The sequence below is a fragment of the Centrocercus urophasianus genome, unplaced genomic scaffold (assembly GCF_019232065.1).
Source record: "Centrocercus urophasianus isolate 14NV4802_14NV808 unplaced genomic scaffold, USGS_Curo_1.0 seq_22, whole genome shotgun sequence".
Classification (NCBI taxonomy): Eukaryota; Metazoa; Chordata; class Aves; order Galliformes; family Phasianidae; genus Centrocercus; species Centrocercus urophasianus.
The window spans coordinates 18022617-18042879 of record NW_024884778.1 but is presented as its reverse complement, the minus strand read 5'-3'; the positions used below and the strand labels follow the sequence as shown (position 1 = coordinate 18042879).

The 20263-nt window shown below is 46.6% G+C and overlaps 2 protein-coding genes across 2 annotated transcripts in view; one reads left to right on the top strand and one right to left on the bottom strand.

Annotated features, from left to right (window-relative positions):
- Nucleotides 1-13438, bottom strand: part of STAB1 (stabilin 1) — a 51735-nt gene extending 38297 nt beyond the window's left edge. The window contains exons 1-10 of the mRNA XM_042823474.1: nucleotides 13076-13438; nucleotides 7738-7871; nucleotides 5780-5895; nucleotides 5153-5238; nucleotides 4082-4151; nucleotides 3282-3377; nucleotides 2860-2976; nucleotides 2171-2367; nucleotides 1846-1979; nucleotides 652-779 (exon numbers count right to left, since the gene is read on the bottom strand). Of these exons, the coding sequence (XP_042679408.1) occupies nucleotides 652-779; nucleotides 1846-1979; nucleotides 2171-2367; nucleotides 2860-2976; nucleotides 3282-3377; nucleotides 4082-4151; nucleotides 5153-5238; nucleotides 5780-5895; nucleotides 7738-7871; nucleotides 13076-13156 (1159 nt within the window). The 5' untranslated portion in view covers nucleotides 13157-13438. The remainder of the gene's footprint in view (nucleotides 1-651; nucleotides 780-1845; nucleotides 1980-2170; nucleotides 2368-2859; nucleotides 2977-3281; nucleotides 3378-4081; nucleotides 4152-5152; nucleotides 5239-5779; nucleotides 5896-7737; nucleotides 7872-13075) is intronic.
- A 4846-nt stretch (nucleotides 13439-18284) lies between these two features.
- RRP9 (ribosomal RNA processing 9, U3 small nucleolar RNA binding protein) overlaps nucleotides 18285-20263 on the top strand; it is an 81247-nt gene continuing 79268 nt past the window's right edge. Inside the window, exon 1 of the mRNA XM_042823803.1 lies at nucleotides 18285-18446. Within this exon, the coding sequence (XP_042679737.1) occupies nucleotides 18285-18446 (162 nt within the window). The remainder of the gene's footprint in view (nucleotides 18447-20263) is intronic.

Genomic DNA, 20263 nt, shown 5'->3' with positions numbered 1-20263 from the left:
TTCTCTGTTTTTCACTTGAAACAACTCATTTTTGGGTGCCACCAGGATTAATGGAAACTATACACTTCTTGTGAAGATACTGTGAACCCACAGTTGTCCATCTTCACTCCGTTGTCAGGCTCATCAACAAAGTTCCTATCAACAAAGGTTGCTTGTTATCAAGTCCTGCTGTGCTGGAGTTAGGAACCCAGAGCTCATAGTGCTCATATTGCAGATCAGTGTGGAAAATACTTAAAAACAAGTATTGGCAGCTCTGGAATATGAGTGGGAGAAAATCCCATGATAGCTGAAGCTGAGCCTGCAGGTGACACTGAGGTGGAGACACTGCTGAGACACTGCAGGTGGAGGCGCGCTGCAGGCTTGAGGGAAACAGGTTTGACTCACAGCCCAGAGCAAGTTCTCCTTCTTTTTTCACCAGGGCTGTCAAATAACTGACACATCCTCACCATTCTTTGCAGGTACCTCCTCAGTTCACAAGCCAAAACTGGTAATGTGAGTTGAGTTCAGAGATGCAGTGCATTTAATTTTGCAGGCCGTGAGCAAGCACTGCCAAAGTCCTGTTATGATGAGAGGCTTTCAGCCTCTTGCTGACATGCTTTGCCCCTCTCTCCCCCTGGCTTAATTCCCCAAACAAATTCAAAAGGCACTTACCAAACATCTTCCTGGCAACATTTAATTTCCCACTGAACATTCCATGAGAATTATGCTTGTTTATTTCACTCATGAGATCTCTGTAGCAGCTTCTCCCATCTCCAATCTCCCCTTCTTTACACACGCAGCTAGAGACAAGAAGGAAAGCTAACTAAACATTATGAAGAAGTTCTCACACCACTTTTGACAAATCTGAGTAGGACAAAAGTAGCATCTGCATTTGAAAGAGTAATTGCCACCTTAAGGTGTAATTCAGAGCTTAGTAATTACTGCCTCATCTAAGGGATGGGAAATAAGATGCAGGCCTCTGGATGGCAGATAGCTTTGGCCTTAACCAAAGATAAAGAAGATGCTTTCTCAGATGCAATCAACATCAGAACAGTCTTCTTTAGTGTTCAGGGTACAGATAGCCAGTGTATTTATTAACGCCTTTCTATCCTGTTATTCAGCCAGAGTCAATCACTACAGCATCTGAAAACGTGTGGTAATTCACAAACCCCACAAAGCTAAGTGAAAATCTTGTGAAAAGCTCTCGTGACCCCTGAGCGTCAGGGAGAAATACTGACCCCAGCAACTGGTTAGCTTCAGGTTGCTCTAGAATTAAGGAGGGCTTTAAACACTCTAATGACTTTTGCAGAACAGTTTATCTGCATGTGAAAACATCCATCCTGATCCACACACCGTAAGGTCATTGCTCAGAGATTACTTGAGATCGCTGGCCAATAACCAACGTTTTTTCCTGTTTGGGTTTTGTCCAAGCACCAGCTCTGCTCGCTGGTTTGGGGCCACCAGACCCCAAAAGGAGGTCTGACATCACTCCGGCCGCTGAGGGCTGAGCGCCAGCTGAAGTCAGGGGCTGTGCAGAACACGGAGTTCTGCCCTTTGCTGGCCTGTCTTCAGAGTAGAAAGCCATGGTTTCAGCTCTGCCCTGGAGCACACACAGTTTTTTGGTAGGCCAAAAAATGGTCTTTAGGTCTGCCATCATTTCTCATCTACAGCGTATCAATTTCTAAACATTTTACTTGGGAGTATTAAATGAGATATGGCATTTCTTCCCTCTCTTCTCTGTCATTCTGCAACTCCACTTCTTGCTTCTCATTTCAATCTCTGTTTCTTCAAAATGTAGCTAATCCGCACTTGATTTCCATTCTAGCTGCAGAACAAGTTTTAAAAGCAATCCTTAAACTGGCATACCTGGGATTTCCATGGGAATTAATTTCACACTTAGAAGAGAAACCACAAAAATACGTCTGGCAGTCATTGGCAAATGAAGCACATTCTAATGAAGGAGGCCGTGCGATCATGCCAGGCTTGCAAACACAGGACGCCTAACGGAAGACAAAGCACTGATTACAGAGGTTATTTCACCCTACAGAGAAAGAAAAAAAAACAACCAGTCTGATTGCAACATTGAAGGGGAGGAGAGCAGATCTGAGCTCACACAATGGTGAGATCACTGGGAGAACTTCCACACGGCCACCCTCCTTGCAGGCTGCTGGCACACCATTATCGCCCTTACCTTTCCTGGGCCATTGTAAACACAATTCGTTGAGGTTTCTGGGCAGCCTCCATTGTTATCAACACAGGGGTTTATGGGCTGGCAAACCCTCCCATCTCCTTGATATCCTTCTCTGCACGTACACTCATACTTTCTTGGACCAAGAAACTTACATACAGCAAAGGGGGAGCATGGAGAAGAAGTGCAGGGATCCTGAGCTGAAAATGAAGAGACCAGAGGTGTAAGAATATCTACATTTCTGTTTTCAGTACAGAACCTAATGATGCACAACGGAATGCCAGAAGCTAGTGGGAATGGAGGATAAGGGATTTATGTGATTAAGGTTGTACAGCTTCCCATGAAAATAAAATAGCTTCAGATAGCAGTTTGGGTTGATTTTTTTTTCTAATTTGAAGAATTTGGATGACACATACTTCATACCACATACAGTAAAACAAAGATGAGTGACAGAAAGAGGAGGCCTGGATTTACTCCTGAATTTTCATCATATCTGAGGATATCTACAAGCCGAGTTCGGTCAGCAAGAATTGGAAAAAGCCAGTGAAAAGAGAGCTATTGCTCTTGCAGGGATTCCTAAAAACCAGGCTATTACACTTCTGCAGTGACTCCGTATTCATGGCGATCGCGTTTACCCACAGATGCTAGAGCAGGGGTGTTTTTTCAGGCAGAGGACCTATCATGTCTCTCACCTATGCAAGCACTGCCGCTTTTTCTGTAGCCCAGCTTGCAGTTACACATCGCAGTCCCATCTTTAACCACGCATTCACTGTTGGCTTCACACCTCACACCTCTGCAAAGGGGGAGCTCTGAAATCACACAGCAAAGAGTTGCCCTTTGAGCAAGCAGGGCACTGCTGCAAGACACAACTTACCTTACAAGATGCATGCAAATGCCATGGGAACGTGGCTTCTACAGGCCCAAGGTAGCATAAAAACCAGGGCTATAAGCAGCGATGGATTTGCAGCTTGGGCAGTGGGGTCCCACAAGGCTTGGAAGGAAGGGGTGATCTACCAAGTTTCCAAAGAAATCCCATCTCCTTTTGGGACACATGTATCCAGGCCCATCTTACAGTTACCTCTAACAGCCCCTCTTCAGCTAGTGGTGCGTTTACCTTGGTCACATCTAGGGCCAGTGTAGCCTCCATAGCAAGTGCAGCTTCTGTTCCCAGTGACACCGCTGTTGCATTCCCCATGCACACAGTCACACACTGAAAGGAAAGTCCAAGCAAACCTGGTCTTCAGCTTCAAGGCAGTGTGAAGGGCTCCAGTCTCACATTGCCTATCTGCGTTGGAAATTGGCACCCTGATGACCCACCACTTATCCACAGCAAGTGTAACTTGTTTGAAAAGTAATGCCATGCCAATGTGGAAGGAAGCAGTGTTAAGATCTACTGTATGTGAGATCCAAGCATTGGGGTCATTCTGTGAGTGCAAGCACTGGGATCACACTTATATCATCTGTGTGGATACAAAGGAAACAGGAGATGGAAGGCTGCCCTGGTTGTAAACTGATTCAAAATGATGTATGTGAGTAACAGTATTTTCTGTATTAATTTGTAGGGACCGCAATATGAAGGAAGCTGAGAGACAACTGGAGCAGTGACAGGAATTTGAGAACAGCTGGGAAAGGAGCCTGTGTTGCTCCAGAGCATGTGGGACGTGAGGAAACTGAGATAGTTCTGGTAATGGGAGAGGGAGAGAGGCTTTACAATAGGAAGAATGGACTAATTTGAATGAAACACTGAGAATCATTTTATGTAATGGGACAGCACGAAAACAAAATGTCAGGACATCTGCTATTAAACACTGCCAGCTGTCATCCCCTCCTCTCAGCCAGCACCGTCCCTCACTCAGCTTCCCCTCTGCTTTACTTGCTCTCAGGTGTTTCTGTGGAGGTTTCAGTCTTCCTTACCTGACTGGCAGTCTGGGCCAAAACGGTTTTCGTCTCGACAGTTCTGGCAGGCAAAACCACTGTACTGCTCCTAGAAGGGGGCCATAATGTGACAGATGTTATTTTTCTACACCACTGCATTCCTCCAAACGTTGCCATAGCTCAAAGTATCTCCCCATTTCTGCTGTCCTCTGTCAGCCAAAGCCCTGCAGTGCTGGTGTACCACAGCCCTCACAGAGGGGTAAACCCACACCCAGAGGGCAAAATATCAGAACTCAGATTGCCTCTGAGGAAACAATCTCTGGATCACAGACAAGAACATATCAACTGCTGATATCTCTCTGGAAAAGGAATTCACTGATGCTCATGGGACATTAGGCATTGATTTTATAGGGATAGAGGACCTTAACTGTGTATTTTAATTGATATAGAAGTCCAAAATCAGCTTTTCTCAAAGTGGGGCTTGAGAGGCAGGGTTTTAGCTAGTCTCTTCACAATGCCATTAATTAAGGATGCTGTAAAAAGGGGGGAAGTTTCAAGACTGTTTGGCCAATAATTTTAGAAACACTGCTTTCTATGATTCACACATGCAGCAGTTGTTCATGCTCCTGTTGTATTAAGACTAGAACTGCAATGGAAAAAAACAACAAAATGAGCTTTCTTTTTAGCCTTTCTTCCTTATCTGGAGAGGGGGAGGAACTGCCTACCAAGGTGAAGTACATCCTTAGGAAGTACATCAGGGAATTGTATCTTTCAATTCTGGTAAATGTGTGGCTCATCAAGAGGATCTCAGGGTTTCTTGCAGTCACAGGCAGACACTGATTATTTCAACTGATCAGAGGGGTAAATTCATGCAATTCTTTCTTACTTTCTTCCTAGAGATCCTTCTTAATGCCATAACCTCACCAACAGCGCCCTAGTGCTGGTGCAGACCACAGTGGTCCTCCAGTTGAATCACAGACACTGATGCTGGAATAAAAGACTCTGCTAATGACCCTCCAAGCAGAAGACTGGCCTTCATCAAAGGCTGCGGCACAGACAGCGCTCTGCTCCCTCAAATGTGACAAACCCCCTCAGAACCCATTTGCTGACCTTGCAGATGCAGGTTCCATTTCGTTGCAGACCATCCAAGCATGTCCCATGACCACTGCAGGGATTTTCAGAGCCTCCTGGACATTCTAGCAGGTAAGAGGACAGATGAGGTTACATTGAAAAACCTAAACTGCATCCCTGGTTTTACCCCTGCTTCCCCTAGGCATTCTAGCTGTGCAAAAGCACAATGGCTTCTTAACCAGCAAAGTCCTATAAGGGCTATTTGCACCTTGGGTTGGACTAACACACATATGGCACAAGAACTCCAGACCAGAGGGACACCAGAAAGAAATACCTTCCTCTTCCTTTGGAAACTTTCTTAAAGAGGAACAAAAACATCCCTTTCCAAAGCATTCTTTTTAAAGAAGAGACAAAAGGAAGTTCCAACAAAAGGGGTTATGTTACGTGCTAAATGTAAGCGGACGCAATCCACTGTGAAGCAAAGAAATTGCTTCCCCATTATCTTTTAAACCTCCTAGACAGATAATGGAGACCACGTGAGTGCTTAGAAAGCAGGAACTGGAATCATGAGAATTAATCAACTCAAGGCATATTTAATGCCTCCTGTTGAAACTCTTTTTAACTTATTGAACAGCTGGAAGTATTACAGATGGATGAAAAACTTACCATAACACTCTGTACCCCAAAATCCTGGGCAGCACTTTTTCTCCTCAATTTCCTTCTTACATGTGCGATAGCACCCTGATAGGGACAGGGTATTTTCTCCTAACTTGACAGTGTACCTTAAAGAGAACAATCCAAGGTTCATGATTACCACACAAACACACCACACACTTGTTGCAGGGTTTCTCAGCAAGCACACTGCTGTGCTCTGAACTCTGAACGGAAGAGAACTCTTCCCTGCCCCAGTACACGCACATGGAATTTCCCCTCTGGTCACATCTTCCCTAGGGATGCCTGCTGACTTGTGCTCCAAAGACTGGCTGTAAGAATTCTGCCAGGGACTGGATGTGAGACAGGATCTGGGGAAGTCTGACGATATCCAGACATGAACTGCAGATGCCGAATGGTTAGATGGCATAGAGACAGAGTAATGCTCTCCAGAGTGACTTCGGATTCTACAGCTAAAATAGATTTGAAAGAATAAAGTTTCCTTGCAAGACTTGTTGCCTTTTATCTTTCATTAACGACTCCACAGTGGTATGCTGGAAATTTGGATTTAATAGCTGTGTTCTTTTGCTGGGCTCTCTACGCCATCTAGGACATACCCCCTACATCCCTAAGAAGGAGCATTTTTCCCTTCATCCATTATCTTCAGGCACAGGTAAGCCCTTGGTGGCAAACTGTCTCTTGCTCTGCGTGTGTGCTGGGCAGAACTGCACTTGGGTCTGTCCAACAACCCCCCCAACACCCAAACTGACAGCATTCACAAAAGCTGTCTGCACTTGGGTTATTCTCACACTTTAGTTTATTGTTGGCACAACATCTTTCCCCAAAAGGAACTTGGAAATTGGCTGTGGATTCCGCCTGGCTCCTGTGTATGTCTGTAGTTACTGCACAACTGCTACAGATATTTTTAAACTGTTTCTACAAAATGGCCAATACAGACAACAGTAGACAATGGGGCTATATTGTATAACATTCACTACTGAATAGATGTGCAAACAATAATCTATAGTGTTCCATTGTCTAAAAATTTATGGATACATTCAGTTTTCCTTCACCCTTTTCCTGCTAGATTCAAGCTATAGAAATGCTCAACAGAATAAGAGCAAAGAAGACAAGAATTAAGATTATTTTTTTTCCTTTTTTTTCCCCTCCTCCCTTTCTGCCTTAGTAAAGAAATTTTATGATAGAATTATGGAATGGCCTGGGTTGAAAAAGACCACAATGATCATCTTGTTCCAACCCCCTGCTGTGTGCAGGTCGCCAACCAGCAGCCCAGGCTGCCCAGAGCCACATCCAGCCTGGCCCTGAATGCCTGCAGGGATGGGGCACCCACAGCCTCCTTGGGCAACCTGTTCCAGTGCCTCACCACCCTCTGGGTGAAAAACTTCCTCCTGATATCCAACTTAAACCTCCCCTGTCTCAGTTTAACACCATTCCCCTTGTCCTATCACTATCCACCATTGTAAACAGCTGTATCCCCTCCTGTTTATACGCTCCCTTCAAATACTGGAAGGGTATTGAGTATTTAGCTCAGTCAGTGAGTTCTGTTTTGTTTCTTTCCCAACTCTGTCCCCCATCCCATTGGGAGGGGAATTTGTGGTACTGGGCTGCTGCCAGGTTAAACCACAGCAGTCTGAAATGGGTTTCTACAGACCTCTACAGAGTACACAGAGCTCTGTTTAGTTCCTACATCACAATCAGAAAACTCAGGTTGTTCAGGGCAAGGTGGAGGTAATCACTGTACAACTTATTTTCGGTATGTAGAACCTCAGACCATGACAAAGTCCCTGGGATTTGCAAGGAAATAAAAGCAACAACGGGGGCCATAAATCCATTCTGTGTATCTGAAATCAAAACTGCTTGGATTGTTAGAACTCACAAACCATACACATCACTGTTACCCCTTTGCATAGCAGGGCTAAACCAAAACCACGACTGCCTAGGGAGTGCCTTACCTGCAGCCCCTCACAAATCCTTCGGTGGCCCTCATCCAGCCTTTGGGACAGGATGTCCTAGACACCACAGCACAAGATGTACATGCTGTGCTTGAGGTAAATGTCATCTTCACGTTGCATTTCATTGATTTTAACTTGGAAAAAAAAAAAAAAAAAAACAACAAAGCAGAACAAAAATGAAATAAGTTCAAAACTGAGTGGTTTTCATATTGACAACTATTAGTATCTTGGTCAGCACTGCATCATTCTTTTTGCAACCAAGAAGAGCAGGGAGGAGACTTGGATAATCAATATGGCTGGTGATAAATTCAGCATAAGTACCTCCACCTAACCAGAACAACTTCTCCTTAGGGGCTCAGGCATCTTCGCAGGGTTTTTCCATACACTTGTACCCACCAGCTCTGCTCCAAAAGAAATGCAGCCAGAGCAGATGAGAAAAATACAGCCTCACAGAGAGCAGGCATCATTGCATGCCAGCTTGTCACTGAAGCTCACAGATGACTCTCCTCGAATTCCTAAACAACTTGAGCCAAGCAACTGCACAAGAGACCTCTTTGCTCATTTTAAAAAGAGAAAATTTTCACCTCTGATGATGGCAGGGAAAAGCTGGGAGGCAGGAGTTCTGTTTGTCCCAAAAGCTCATCAGTTGGAAAAAAAACACAACTCTCCTCAAATGTACCTCTACAGGCACTGTATTTTCTAAAAATAAAAATATTAGATCAGATTCTGGGAGGAGATCTCAATCTGGGATATTTTTCTAAAGCCAATCCTGAACAACGCCGTTAGCCCAGCAGCTCTCCTGTTGTCCAGAACACCCTGTTTTGGGTTCCCACCAGCAACCTCAGTCCAGCTCTGCTTCCTTTGAACCTGAGTAAGCCCAACTGCATACGTTTGCCTCAGAACAAAGGAGGAAGTCCACATCTTCCCATTCCCATCTTTATCAGCAGCCCAGGAAGGCCCTCCCATATGATAGCCAACAGACCCTGTCAGGAAAACCTCCTGAGAGATAACCCTGGAGTCCCAGCTCTGCAGGGACATCTCTGCACAACAGTTTCCTGACTGACACACGTTCCTTCTGCCTGGAGCTGCTGACCTTTTCCTGCCTTCCTGGAGTTACCTGCAGCCATCCGTGCAGAGATGCTCCCAGCAAACCAACCAACTCTTGTGATAGACCCTCATGTGGATATCATTTCTAGTTGTGCATCTGGGACACTCCTTGCTGAGCTTTAATAACCACTTCCTTTGGAAGGACTCCCTTCCCTGCATTATAAATAGCTTGAAAACAATCTGAGATCCTCCAGATTCATCTCCCCATCCCCTGTGACCCAAAGCTTCACTAACTCTATCCAGCAGGATAGAGGTCAGCTTTGCCATTCCTTATGTTTCTACCCTACAGGCACACAGTGTAGCCAGAAATCTCACATCTTTTATGGAGCAAAACTAAGACAGTCACTACAGATGGGTAAACGAGGAGCTAATTCTGGAGTACTCTGCCTCGAACAATCAGTGGTGCCATTGATGGGGCAGGAAAGAAACAGCTCAAAATAGTGGATTTTAGCACAAAGTAGGACTCCAGATTAAAGCTCAGCTTTTGAGAGAATCCAGATGAACTCAGACACCCAGTTCTAGCAGAATTGTGCATCCGGTCCCTTCAAATCCCAGCCTCAGCCTTCGCTCAGGCAATGCCTCAGGAAAAGGAGAAGGGAGAAGCTTAAGGAGGAAACGCAGATGGATGCCTTACTGCAGGAGATGCTCTTTCACTGTCAGAACTTCCCCACAAACCCTTATCAGGTGTCTGAGCCTCCCCATCTACATTAAAAAGTCCACACAAAGAGTAAAGCACAAGGCATTACATAAAAGCCCTCCAATCTTCTCTCTCATCTTTACTTCCAGGTATCAGGAGCTGGCTGATACCTGAGCCAGTAAACGTGTTCTCTGCCACACATTCAATTTTTTTCTGTCCAGCATTGGCACCCCATTTCTAAACAGAGAAGGATGCTGTGAGAGGAGCACCTCCTCACCCAGTGGCACCTGTAAATATTTGCAGTTCGTTTTCAGAATAAAACAAAGGCCTCTAAGGCAAGACAGTTGCCATGGAATCCCCCCACCCTAAATTCCTAGGACACTTGGTGAAGCTTAGGCAGCTTTCCAGTAAGACCTTCCCCTTTTTGGAAGGAAATATGCCCATGTCAGCAGCAACCAGCAGGAGGAAAGAGGAAGAAAATAGCAGTGTGGAAAATGAAAAAAAAATAAAATGTCCCTTCTTATTTGAGTGACAGAACTGATGAAGTAGTCATTTTTCTCTGTTTGCTTTGTTTGGAAAGCAGAAGAAAGAATTGACAGACATAAAAGCGGTGGTTTGGATGCTCAGGCTTTGGAGAGGATGAGAGGCAGGCTGCAGCTGCAGTCACAGGGCCACTCCTGGGGCACAGCCTTGTGGAAAACAGCCATGCTGCTCCTCTGGCCTTATCTGTGACCACTCCTCCTAAGGCTGAAAACACTGGGGATGAAGCAGCAGGAGGGAAGGTCTGCCTCTGTGTTGCAGCACGGCTGCCCATAGCACTGAGGACCCACGAAGCCCCTGGTGGCTGTGCCAGGGGAAGAAGGGGGTGAGGTGACAACAGGCACTGCTCCCATCAGATGAGGTGAGCCTGAACTGCACCACGCTTTGGGTGCAAAGCAAGCAAGCAGGAAAGCTGGTGTTCTCAATCAGCTCCAAAAATAAAGGAGGCTTTTAGAGCTGTAGCCAAAAAGGTTCACGGGCATGGAGCCCCTGCGCACACTGAGCAATGTCCTGCCAGGGCAGGATGGTTCTTTCTCACTGCACTCACTCACAAGTATGTGCAGGAGCAGCCGTGGTCCTCTGGGCTTCACTGAGACACTTCTGACCTTCTGGGCGCTGCAGTGCTTCCTACACTTTTCTCTTTTATTTTCCAGGTGCTCGTGTTCATTTTATTCAATTTCAAGAGAATAAGCTGGGGACTTTTTTAAGGGCTATTTTTATTCCCTTCATTTTCTTATCACTTATCACTTCCTCTCAAATCGTAACACAAATCCTTCTGCAAGACAAAACTCCAAGGAAGAAAGAAAAACATATTTGGACTTCAGTGTTCGGCTCCAACAATCCTGGGAGCCAGTTCTGGAAACAGTCATTATCTAATGAATCACCAAGTTTCCAGTGCTTTTGCCCTTTACAAAACAAAGCTTCAGACATTTGCTTGAGTCACTACAGTCATATAACAAGTTCTCAGGTGCACTTTAGCTGAGCAGATCAGCAGCTCCTGGGCATACCAGTACTTTGCATTTGCCCAAGAAAAGTGCTTCTCAGCATGAGGACAAACAGCTCGGAGACACTTAAGACAAAGAGCCTTCCTCTCCTTCCCCTGCTACTTCTATTCTTCCTCCAGTATCACCTGGGACTGATCTCTCAACAGTGAAACTCTCCTGGTTCTCACATGTGCTGTATCTTCTGCAACTTACACCAAAGCCCAAATCAAGCTGACAGACCTGAGTTATCAAATCAGAGCTCTGAGATAACATCACTGGAAACCAGCTGCCACAAAGCCTCTCTTTTCTCTCTCAGTGACCCCTGCGAAGCTCCTGCAAGGCAACAGAAGGCTTCTGGTGGCACCTCAGCACTTCTCTAACAGTCACATTCTGTGGCCGTCCTGAGTGATCTGAGTAGACTTCATCAGACTCTTGTTTTTCCTTGCTTCCCATTTTAGCTTTTCAAGAGTTTCTTCTCTCCCTCCAGGAGAAGGAAGCTTTTGGGAAAAGAGATCTGAAAGGTCATTTTTCCTAGAGTAAATAATCTGTTCAAGAGGTGATTATAAATATTTCACCTCTCTCTGAGCAGTCACTCATTACCTACATTTTAACTGCTTCACACCCAGCCAGACACCTCAGGAATTATAGAAACCAACATCTCTTCAAAGTGAAGAGACCAACATTTCTGCTGGCAGCAGCTGAAGGAGCCCTGCCTCTGCATGCACTGCTGCACTGGAACCTGCTTGTCTGGAAATCATGCTGTCAGACCAACAGTGAGCACCAGTAGAGACACTTCTTCAAACCATACTTGTGCTCAAGTCACCAAAATATCCTGGAAGTCTGAAAAGTTCACAAGGTTCTTACCTTATTTAAAAGCTTTTTAGCCATGTATGGCCCTTGAATTAGCCTACAAAAGTGCCATATACATAAACAGAAGCTTCTACCTAAATTTCTCACACTGAAGCATCTTTCCAGCACTCTGTCCTTTCCTAAGTCAGGTCTTCCAGACTCAGAATCATGTTAGCTCATCTGTGCACTCCCCTCAAAACTATCTGTCATTCAACACAAGGTAACCCTCCCACAGCTCAGATGCCCAAGGAAGAGGATTTCCAAATGCCTCACACAGCTTCAGACTTTGTAGGCCAGTCCATTCCTTCGACAGCAGAAAAAAGACAAGGGCAGCAGGTGACACAAATACACATCAGAGTGAAGACCTTAGACATACAGAGGCATCCTACACTCCTAGCACTACAAGAGCTAAACACAAGAGTGGAAATAGAGAATTGAAGGAAATCTTCCCACTGAAAGTATGTGGTTTTCTTCCTTGGGGAACTGCAAGGAAATGCACATGAAACAAATGTATTCTCCCTGCTGCACATCAACAGTTATGAGATTTTTGGAAGTGTTTTAGAAAATTCTCTAGGGACACATATGGACCTGTGCTGAGAGATGCCTGAGGTACAGAAAATAGCAGAAGACAAAGATCCCCAGTGATGTTCTACACTGCATTCAGTGCTGATCATAAATACAAACTGAACCTGATTAAAAATTCAAGTAATTTGCTTCAACCTTAATGTTGGCTCTGACCTTTAGGCGATACACAGAATGGCCTGGGTTGAAAAAGACCACAATGATCATCTTGTTTCAATCCCCCTGCTGTGTGCAGGTCACCAACCAGCAGCCCAGGCTGCCCAGAGCCACATCCAGCCTGGCCTTGAATGCCTGCAGGGATGGGGCATCCACAGCCTCCTTGGCAACCTGTTCCAGTGCCTCACCGCCCTCTGGGTGAAAAACTTCCTCCTGATATTCAACCTAAACCTCCCCTGTCTCAGTTTAACACCATTCCCCCTTGACCTGTCACTATCCAACCCCGTAAACAGTTGTTTCCTTCAAGTCCACCCATGAGCAAGGAACGTATTTTACAGGCTGAAAGTTCCATTCTGCATGCTATTCTGCACCTAGCAAAATGCACATGAGAAACAGAGGTTGGAGAGAACTGTTCTGTAGCACACAAACGTTCATATGTGAAGGGCTGTTTGAGGAACATTTAAACAAAGGCAGGCAGACTTACCTTCGGAGTCTCGCAGTCGGCTGTGGGAATGAAGCACGCTGCTAAGAAGAAAAGCAGCAACCCAGGAGGATGCATTTTCATTCTTTTACAGGCAGGACCCTTTTCACAAAGGGGTGGTGGTGATAGAGGCTGCAGTTTTGGTAAGATAAGACCTCCTACGAGGAATCAGATCCAAGACAAAGCACTGGTTAGAAGTGAACAGAGTGAGAACATTTTCGCGTGGTGCTCCTTGGCTGCAAAGCCTTTGTACGTGGAATGACTCCTTCTGCTGTTACCCCTCAATCAGTGCTGCCTTTTTCTTTCTTTCTATTCTGTTTTTTTAATACACGAGCAGAACTCCTCACTGAAAGGTCTACTCAAAACAGGAACGACGACGGATTTCCTCTTACATATCAGTTCAAAACAGAAGGAAGGAAATCCTTAGTTTTCAACTAATTGGAATGAAAAGAGGTTAACTGTGTGCTTAACTGAAGGCAAATCCAAATGGCAAAATTTGGATACCCCGAATTCATGAAGTTACAGCAATTTCATTTTACCAGTGACATTAGTATGTCCAGAACCTCTCCAACAGAAGTACACCCAGTGATTGCCTATCCCAGTGCGTGTGTGAACAAAGCAATGCAAGCATGAGTTGCACTTCAGAGCAGTAATACGAGCACATGCCACCAATCAGTGAAACACTTTGGGCAGCGTGTGATATTTATTTAAAGTTGTTTCAGTTACTCAGCACGACCAACATCCCATTTGTAGATGCTATGCCAGCAGTAGCAAAATACATTAATCCCCAAAGACTCTGCTGACACTCTGATGAACTCAAGGAGCTCCCCCATAGCACTCAAAAGATGAAAATTCCTAAATGTGATTAAAAAATACAAAACTACCTGAGGTGCTGCCAGAAATGGAAGTTCTCCTTTTGAATATTACAAACAACCACGGATTGATAACTGATTTTACGTGGCCTTTGTTTCCCACTGTACAGAGGAGCCTAAGGATTGCTTCTCCCAGTAGCAAATCCCCCCTGAGCAGTGAGGTATCCTTTGGTTTTGAGCCATGAATAGTACAGGAAAGTGCATAATGATACCAGGATGGGAAGCAACTTTGAGTTTAGATTGAGCACGTTCGTATTTTCTTGTCCCCTGTGCAAACACACAGACATGCATGCTAAGACAGAAAGGATGTAAGAGCTGCTGTACTTACTAGTGCTGTTAATTGGGCTTTACCTCTTCCCCCATCCTACAGAGCAGCCAACATGACGAGGAGCAAGCAAGTTGTATACCCGAGCTGGCAGGAAGTACATGAGGCAGATGTACCAGCCCACGGCCCAGCCTGACAGCACTCGTCCTGTGGGAGGACAGCCCAACAAACCACAGCTCTGGGCAAGGCCAGGAGCTCCAAAACTGTCCTGTACTCTGTGGAGCAGTGAAATGAGGAGGAGGCAATGCAATGCATGCCAGTTCTGCTGGGATCAGAATTGCAAAGAGTCATAGAATCACCGAGGTTGGAAAAGACCTGTAAAGATCAGGCAATCCACTGTCAGTTGAGATATGCTTGTAGAGGGGGAGCGCTAGGATGGAGGCTGCACAGCGCCATGTGGATTTACAAGCACAGCACCAGGCTGCCCATGTGCACTGAGCAATGAGTCTGCTCCTCTACTCCGTGCTACCTGCCAGGCACATGCAGCTAGAACAGGCAGCCTGCAGGGAACTCGCTGCTCGGCAGAGCTGTCTGTCACACAGGGGGTACGTTGGAAGTACTGGGCACCCACAGATAGACAAGCTTTCATGGTGAAGATAGCTTATCCTGAAGCACATGAGCACACTCTTCCTTTTTACCAAACCTCCAGCCTGATTTCTAATTGTGTGTTTTCCAAAGAAAAATGTTTCAGCAATAAAAAGACACGCAAAGACTGTTTCTAAGGCTTTCCACTGCTGCCTATCATCTCTGTATCTGGCCTAGTGCACAGAAAAAGAAAAGGAAAGGAAAGCTTGGTGGAATCAGATAGGACACACAGTAATGAAAAGGCTCCCAGTCTCCTTACCTGATCATCATTCATGTTAAAGGCGTGTGATAAAACAGCAGTACACAGCCTACAACTGGGAACTCTTGAGCGGCGCCATTTTACAGCAGAAGGGCATAAAGCATAAAATCCAAAGGTCAGCTATCACCAGGTACTTTTCTGACCAAGTGGCAAAGGCAGCATGTTCCAGCCATTGGGTATGAACTGCTCAGATCACAACTGCTAGTTCTGCAACACCAAAAGCTGTGCCAACGTTGCATCTGCATGACCCTGGGAATCAGTGTCAGGTGAAGCACTACCCAGCTCCAAGAGTGGATGGCCAAAAGCCATTACCAATCATAGAATCACAGAATCTTAGAATGACTGAATGAATGCTCAGTTCATTGCGGAACGATGCAGTGTGCTCACACAGGCAGTCCAGTTGCCAACACTGCCAGAGATGACACTGTGACAGGAAGGGGAAACAGCTGGGAGGAAGAAATACATATTAGTGCTGCATTTACTCTGATCCTTTTCTCTTCTGGCAAATACAGATCAGGAAAACACTAGATGCTAAGAAGAATTTATGTGAAAGGTATCCTGAGATCTGGCAGAAGCTAATGCTTCTAAACCATGCAGGATGTTCAGGGGAAGTATCCAGGTCTGCATTAAGAACACCACTTACAAACAGGACCTGAGGAAATGGCCACAAGTTGTACCAGAGGAGGTTTGGGTTGGACATGAGGAGAAACTTTTTCTCTCAGAGTGGTCAGGCACTGCAATGGCTGCCCAGGGAGGTGGTGGAATTGCTGTCCCTGGCAGCGTTCAAGAGGCGTCTGGATGAGGAGCTGTGAGATCTGGTTTAGTGCTTGTGGTAGCAATGGTGATGGGAGGACAGTTGGACAAGATGATCTTGCAAGTCGTTGTGATTCTATGATTCTGTGACTAGCAATTAAAGGAACTTGTGAAATGGGGCAAATGTAAAAAAGTGTGGTTCCAAAGCACGTCGTCTCTGTGACCTGACATTTCTTCCATGAACACCTTAACATTCAGAACTGAACAACCATTCTGGTGAAAACTTCTCAATCTGTTCACAGAGGGAAAAAATAAATTAAAAATCCTGTGCTTGTGTGAAGGAAAGGATTCACACACAAACCCCTCCAGCCCTGCAGGGCCGTGCATTTAAAATGCTGTGTCACCAGCCCTCTCCATGCAGTGTGCAGCCCTGGCTAGCTTGGGCAATTTCCTGCGATTGAGATCTTCTGTTTGAGCAATCTTTTCTGAAATGAGAGAACCCAGGGAAATGGTTTGCCACCTAGCTGCTTCTCTGTGAGATGGCCTTTGGTTATCTCAGTGGAATCTTGTTCCAGTCTTCTGGGAAAGCTAGCAAAGGTCTCTCCTGTCTGAATCAGAAGTGCATCAGGAGGCTGTGGGCCCTACAAGGCACTGAACAGGCCAAGCCACAAGTGCTTTGTGTAAGAACAGGGCTGGCTGTGCTGTACTCACTGAACACCCCACTGCTGCTGCACACAGTCCTGGTGTTTTATTTTTTTCTCTGTTGGCAAGTTGGAAGGAACAGGAATTGTGAAGATGCTGCTGGCCCTGTCCTACCTACCACTACCAACTCCAGGTTCCTTTCTGCATGCTTTTGCTGTGAAAGCCTGCTGTGTTGTTCCATCTCTTGGTTTTACTTTTTTTGCCTTCTCCATCTGGTAAGGAGTGCTCTGGGATTCTCCTGGGATTTAGCTTCTCATTTCCCCACAGCTATTTGATATGAGTTAGATATCATGATTCAGGATCTCAGGGAGCCAAATTGGGTTGTGAAGATAGGGAGAATGTGAAGCTCATGATACTAACAAGGTTCTGAGAAAAGCCTGAGGCCAGCTGCAACAAAAGCCCTCTGCTGATGCTCGAAGCTGTACTGCTAGCTGTAAACTAGGCACAGAGCTCATGAGTTCAGAGCATAAATCTCTGACATAAGCAGGTGTCGTCTGAATCTCAGCACCTTCTCGCTGCAATGAGTTTCATACCCCTTTTTCCACATCCATTTTTAGCTCACAGGGTTAGCAAATGTCCCTTCATTATCAGGTAGGCAGCAGGAAACAGAAGCTGGAAGTTCACCTGCTCTGAACTACTGCTTTTCCTTGTGGTGCTGCTTCTCCTGAGACCAGCTGTGTCTGAAGATAAACCCCGTAGGAGTAAGCATCTCCATCAGACACTGCATGCAAGAAGTGGCATTTTGTATTATTATTTGTTGTTTGTTGTTTTTTTTTAAAGTTCCTTATTAAAGTTGTCAAGAAAAAAAAAATTAAAAAGCTTGATATATCACTGTTCAGTACATCTACAGCCACCAGAGTGGTGCTGGGAACAAAGCCTGCGATGAACATGGTGCAGGCAGGATAGGAGCATCTCATTCAATTTCCTTCTTTGTGAGATCCATTTACAACTTTCCAATTGCGGTAGAAGGGAAGTTGTACAGTGTTTGGGCAGATCCTCAGCAGATGAGACAGAGCATAGCTGCATGGGTCTTCCTGGGCTGGCACACGCTACACCAGCTGGAAAGTCTCAGTTGGTTTGAGAAATTTTCTGGAAAAGTTGGTGCCTTCACATGCTAAATCCACTCCTAACTCAGTATGTGAATGTTGAACAGGACTTGAAAGTGCAACATATATGAATATAAAGGCTTACCAAAGAGAAACCAGTATGCAGGGCTTCACCATGCTCCTGCAGAAACAGAGGAGTAATCAGAACAGCTTTGCGTGACCAAAAGTGCTTACAAAGCTACTGACTTCATAGAACTTTCTGTGCAAGCTAACTGCGGTCAGCTGGAAAACCTTCACAAATGGGAACAATCAGATCATTTATTAAGTCCAAATGGACAGATTTTAAGTTTTATATCTCTGTGAACTTAGGCACAATTGTGTTCCTGCTGGTAACATTGGAAAAACTGACTGCCCAAACTACAGAGCAAGCAGGAACTCTCCTTTGTTATTCCACTATGTACAGAGAAGTGTGTTAAAGCAGACATAATATAAATTAGTGGCAAATTTGCAAGCCCCATCTTACCAGAGGATGATATCCCTGGTTTCACAGTCTGCCTTGCTCATCTCATTTTAGCAGTGCATACACTCGTGAACAACTGTTTTCAAGGATGAAACACAGGAAGAATAAAATATCATGGAACAGATCCTCCTAGAAGTTATGTTAAGGCACATGCGAGATAAACAGGTGATTCAAGACAGCCAGCAAGGCCTCACCAAGGGCAAATCGTGCCTGACCAATCTGGTGGCATTCTATGATGGAGTGATGGCTTTGGTGAATGGGGGAAGGGCAGTGGATGTCATCTACCTGGACTTCTTCAAGGCCTTTGATGTGGTCCCTCACCACATCCTTCTCTCTAAATTGGAGAGGTGTGGATTTGAAGGGTGGCCTGCTCAATGGATTAGGAATTGGCTGGCTGGACACAGCCAAAGGGCTGTGATCAACGGTTCTGTGTCAGGGTGCAGGCTGGTCACAAGCGGTGTCCCTCAGGGGTCGGTCTTGGGACCTGTGCTCTTCAACATCTTCATCAATGACACAGTAATCGAGTGCACCCTCAGCAACTTTGCAGATGACACCAAGCTGAGTGGTGTGGTCAATACTTTGGAAGGAAGGGAAGCCATCCAGAGGGACCTGGACAGGCTGGAGAAGTGGGCCCATGAAAATCTAATGAGATCCAATAGGGCCAAGTGCAGGTGCTGGGTCAGGACAATACCATGTATTTATACAAACTGGAAGAAGATCTGGAAGCAGTCCTGCGGAGAAGGACCTGGGGGTCCTGGCGGACGAGAAGCTGGCCATGAGGCAGCAGTGTGCGCCTGCAGCCCGGAAGGCCAGCTGTGTGCTGGGCTGCATGAAAAAGGGGCGGCCAGCAGGAGAGGGAGGTGATCGTCACCCTCTGCTCAGCTCCTGTGAGGCCCCATCTGCAGCGCTGCGTCCAGGCCTGGGGCCCAGCACAGGAAGGACATGGAGCTGTTGGAGAGGGTCCAGAGGAGGCACTGAGATGAGCAGAGGGCTGGAGCAGCTCTGCTGTGAGGAAAGGTTGAGGGAACTGGGCTTGTTCGGCTTGGAGAAGAGAAGGCTGCAGGGAGAACTCATTGTGGCCTTCCAGTACTTGAAGGGAGCGTATAAACAGGAGGGGATACAGCTGTTTACAATGGTGGATAGTGATAGGACAAGGGGAATGGTGTTAAACTGAGACAGGGGAGGTTTAAGTTGGATATCAGGAGGAAGTTTTTCAGCCAGAGGGCGGTGAGGCACTGGAACAGGTTGCCAAGGAGGCTGTGGATGCCCCATCCCTGCAGGCATTCAAGGCCAGGCTGGATGTGGCTCTGGGCAGCCTGGGCTGCTGGTTGGTGACCCGCACACAGCAGGGGGTTGGAACTGGATGAGCACTGTGCTCCTTTGCAACTCAGGCCATTCTGTGATTCTATGGTTCTGCAGCACACACCCACTCAAACGGAGGTCCCCGGCCTCGGCTGCAGGGCCCAACCGCTGAGCTTATGCTCTACAGCATTGCTCACTCGGCCCGTATGCTCAGCCGAAGGGCGAAGCGCATTCTTTTCAGGCCCCCCAAAACGCCGGGCTCTCCGGGGCCACATCTGCTATCAGCGTTCCGGCCTGAGGACCCGCGGTAGTCGGAGCGCTACAGGGAGGCACGGCGAACCGCGAAACAGGCGGTGCCGCCCTTCCGGCCGAAACTACAGCTCCCAGCGTGCATCGGGACGGTGCGCATGCGCGCTGTAACATAGCTGACCAGGCTTCTGGCTTAAGGCTGCTTGAATCCACCGGGAGCGCGACAGAGCTGTCCTGGACGCGGTGTGGGATACGTGGCACCTAGCCCGGGAGGAAGGCCCGGCTCCTGGCCCACCCCGCAGCCGGCAGCAGCCGTGGCGCTGCCAAATGCAGCAACGTCCCCACGATGACAGAAACACCCCCAGAATGGGCTGCAGCTGCCAGCCTGGCCTCCCCCACACTGTATGATGGAAACATTGTGCCCCGTTGGAGTCAGGGCCAGAACCCAGCTCAGCCTGAACCCAGCCGCAGGGAGGAAGGAGAGGGTTGGGTGCTAAGGGGAAGGGATCCCTGTGGCTGCAGCCCCTAAAACTGCCCACCTCGGGAAAGGCAGAGAAGAACCAAACCAACAGTGGCAT